Source organism: Oryzias latipes, chromosome 21 (genome assembly GCF_002234675.1).
Source record: "Oryzias latipes chromosome 21, ASM223467v1".
Classification (NCBI taxonomy): Eukaryota; Metazoa; Chordata; class Actinopteri; order Beloniformes; family Adrianichthyidae; genus Oryzias; species Oryzias latipes.
Genome location: NC_019879.2, coordinates 1,928,906 through 1,932,914, shown reverse-complemented (window position 1 = coordinate 1,932,914; position 4,009 = coordinate 1,928,906). Strand labels below are relative to the sequence as shown.

The window sequence follows — 4,009 nt, the reverse complement described above, 5'->3', positions numbered from 1 at the left end:
CCGTAACAAGGACCCTCCACTGGTTACCTGTATTAATGTCACCTGTTTGAACTGGTTATATATATAAAGACACCTGTCCACAACCATAAACAGTCACACTCCACTATGGCCGAGGACAATGCATTTGATTTCATGAACCTCACAAGAATGAGTGAACACCTGAGCTCATCTCATGATTTTTATACCTTAAAAAAGCTGGATTTTAGCTCATCGCAGAAAATGCATTTTAAGAATATAATACAAACTCACCAAACGTTTTTCTTTGGGTGAAACATTTTTTTTTCTTTAAATTTTAAGTCTGATGTAAGACACTGGTCTGTTTTTGTTGAAAACCTGAGGCACTAAGACGATTTCTTTAATAAGGGCTTTATCTTTGCTGTGTTGCAATTATTAAGATCTATCAGAAAATAAATTATTCCAAAATGTATTTCTTGAAAAATCCTTTTAACCAAATAGTTAAATGGCCAGCTGCTTGTTTTTGCACATTAAAATTACGGGTAATTAAACTCATGTTAGAAGAAACATGGATTGATGCTAAAACTCTGGAAATTTGTAAATAAAATCAATGCATTATATTGATTGTTTGTAAACTGTAATGGATGAAGTGCCAGGATTGGTAGGAACAAAAATAGAGTTCTGGTCCAGAAAAATTCATTTCTAAACAGATAATTCAGAATTTATGGTCACAGCACAACCACCCTTTGTTCCTTCAGCTGTAGGAAAAAACTAAAATTTGGTGGAGAAGCTTCTGTGAAGCTCGCAAGTGCATCTGTACTGGTCGTGTTTCAGTTCAAAATTAACAGTAAGAGAGCTTTAGCTGCAGTTTACAGTCTTAAGACTACCTTAACTCTTCTAGAGGTTGTCTAGGAATCACACACATTGTAATACAGTGACCACAATCTGTTGGTGTTTTTTTTGTTTCATTTTCTCTGTTTTTGGGTAAACTGTCAGACAATGTTTGTGGTCAATCCAAGGATGTCATTCAGTGCCTGACACTTTGGGATTGGGGAAGTGAGAGAACCTTCAAGTCCATCACAATCATTTTGAAACTAAATAGGGCATATTTTGGTTCACCACTGTCACACGGTACCACAGTTCTGCTGCAGTTATAAGGAGCAATGCTGAGTTCCATTCTGAAGTCTTCTGACCAAAGAAGCTGCTGGTTGCTCTTCTAACCTGTGATGAACCGCTTAGAAAGCTCATCTACTAACATGAATCTGGAATTTATTTGGAAACTTTTTGAAAAATTAAGACGACCTTTGGTTTTGTTCCTGCTCTTGGTTCTTACATCCATCTTGCAGCATATATTTGACATGCATTTTGTGTGTTCATGCCGACCTGGTCTACATGTAAATGGTGTGCTGTACTTGGTTCTTCCTTCTCTGATTCTAACCTTTGCTGTCTACGTTGTAAGAAAATTTTACAAGAAAAAGGTTTTTTCAACGGTGGACTGCTGCCCTCGCGAGCCCTGCTCTTGGACCTGTTTCTCTTTTGGGAAGAGAGTTTATGAGTTCCTCAGTCTGACAGGTCTCTGGATAGCCATGGTTCTGTTTGATGGAGACTGGTACTTCTGTCTGAGAACAAACTTCAACTCTAATCAGACTGGATTGCCTTGCAAGAAAAATTTGACATACGAAGAGGAACGAATTAAAGACTCCTACAAGACAGAATCACTTGTAAGTATTGATGCACAAACTGACCATATTAGTGCTTTGTATCCTTATAAATGTTTATCCACACACAAGTTACAAATGTTTATTTAATTTCTGTGACTTCTTGATGGGTTGAACTAAAGACACCAAATTAGAAAAGAATATTAAAACATTTTTCTAGTTTCTGTCTATTCTTTAGAAGTTCTCATTGAACTAGTTTCCCCCCAGTTGGGTTGCCTCAGTGAGTGGGTGAAGAGCAAAGACGCCCCATGACCCTAAAGTTCATTACTGAGGAGGTGTGCTTAACCTCTTTTTTACTTTTTGCTTTTCACCTCTTAACTTTTCTTTTTCAGGACTGGGGCCTTGGTCTTTGCTGCGGTCTCCTTCTTATCTGGAGCCTTGTTGAAAAATACAGAACTCAAATAAGATCTAAATGTTGGTGCTCACGTCCATACTATAAACCAAAGTACAAAAAGATTCTGTCAGAGGAACTCAGCAGCTTTATTGAAAAACAATTAAAAGAAATTGCAATGGCCAAGGCGCAAAAAATGTTAATGCCAAAGATTGAAGTTATCAGGAATCATGAACTTTCGGAGAACAATAGAAGAGAGAGTGGAGTTTCTCAGACATGGAAAGACATTTCAGACCCAAGTTTCATTTTGGAATATCAAAAAATGACAGAAAGCAATCCAACAACCAATACAGAGATGTCTGATCTGTCTGAAACCCCTGGAAAGATCCAAGATGGGCAGGAAGGACTAAATCTGGGAACGCTTCAAGATTCTCATGAAGAAGCTGGAGGAAGTGGACAAGGAAAACCTGCAATTTTCTCTGGGATCAAGAAAGCGTCTTCTTCTTCCTCTTTCAGAAATTGTGGTGGCGGTGATGAGGTGCATTTGGAGAAAGCCCGTCCAAACTGCGCCGATTCTGCTTCAGGGGGCGTGGCCGCTGCAGTGGAAGGTAGCGTGGGTGAAGGGCAACCTCACACCATGTCAACCGAGCGACCTTCAGTGGACTTGGCAGATTGTTCTGACCCCATGGAGGAAGGGGCTCAGCCGGGGGGAGAGTCTGGTGAGAGCGGGGTGAGTGGGGAGGGTGTGAGTGGAGACGGTCAGGTGGAGGGACAGGTGAGTCAGGTTGCAGAAGGGGGGGTGTTGGTGGGGGGTATCGTAAGTGGTGTCTTTGAGGTGGTGGATGAGTTGAAAGTCAATAGTAAGGCTTCTGGGGTGGATGGTGTTTGTGTGGATGAGGGGGGGGTGGAGACCTCTGAGTGGTGTGATTCGAGTGTGTCTGGGGAGTGTGTGGTGGGGGACGGTGATGCGTGTCTGCAAGGGGGTGATTGATGACGTTGAAGTGCGTGGCTCGGGGCAGGTGGGGGTCTCTCTGAAACGGTGAAGGCGGGGCTCCACCTCTGCGGCTATGGGTGTTAAAGGCAGCAGACTGGTGGTCTCAGGGGGGGCGGGGGGAGCGGCTGACTAGAAAGCTTTTTATGTGTCCAAGTACCTCATCAAACACGACTAAGCTCACTGCTGTTGCTGAGAGGAAGAGGTTTTTTTGCCCGACTGAGTGCTAAACGAATTATTGCAGCTAGGAGGATTTTTTGTCGGGGGGGGCAAGCTTTAAGACCAAAACCACGCAGAGCCTCATCCGGCCTCACAGCAGTCGTTGAAGAACCAGAGACCTCCAATGGTGGATCTTCTATGGTGCTATTGCTTTAAACTCTTTTATCTCTGTTTTTAACCCCACTGTCTCTGACTGCTGCCTATTTTGTGATCAGAGGGAGACGATTTTTCATGTTTTTAGTGAGTTTGAGAGGATTTCAGGCCTCAGCACTCTTTTAACGTCTTTATTTGCTCTTTTTAATGTGTTTTAATCCTTTCACTGTTTTATATGTGGGTCAGGGTAGAAGATATTTTTTGTATGTGATTTTAAACTTGCAGTTCACATACTGTAAGCAGGAAGTACAAAATAGCAGATGAACCTTTTGCTGATGCAGTTTTTATCTGACTCTGTAATGTCTGTTCCAGGCTCCTTCTTTAGACGGTCAAACCATTTGTCCTGTTTTAATAAATCTGGAGCTTTAACAATGTTCTTTGTTCTGTGTCTAATGGTGAACTATGTTATGCTGCTTTTTTTTGTGACTAATTGTTTTTATTTGTTATTTGTGATCCCTGATTAAACCAACGTTTTAGAAACCAAATAGTGTTTTTTAGCCTGCCTCCCCCATCACCTGACCAAAGATGAGCAGGAGAAAATGGATGGATGACAGAAAAAGAAAAAAATATATATGGCAAAAGACAAAGATGACAGCAAATTACAGAGAAATTAAAACATTTTTTTCATTCAATGAACAATCA

The 4,009-nt window shown here is 41.3% G+C and overlaps 1 protein-coding gene across 1 annotated transcript; it reads left to right on the top strand.

The window, feature by feature from the left end:
* Positions 1–1,143: 1,143 nt before the first annotated feature.
* Positions 1,144–2,995, top strand: LOC110017406. Its single transcript, XM_020713167.1, has 2 exons — positions 1,144–1,676; positions 2,006–2,995. Exons 1-2 carry the CDS (start codon positions 1,182–1,184, stop codon positions 2,993–2,995), a joined length of 1,485 nt encoding a protein of 494 aa, XP_020568826.1. The 5' UTR covers positions 1,144–1,181.
* Positions 2,996–4,009: the final 1,014 nt, after the last annotated feature.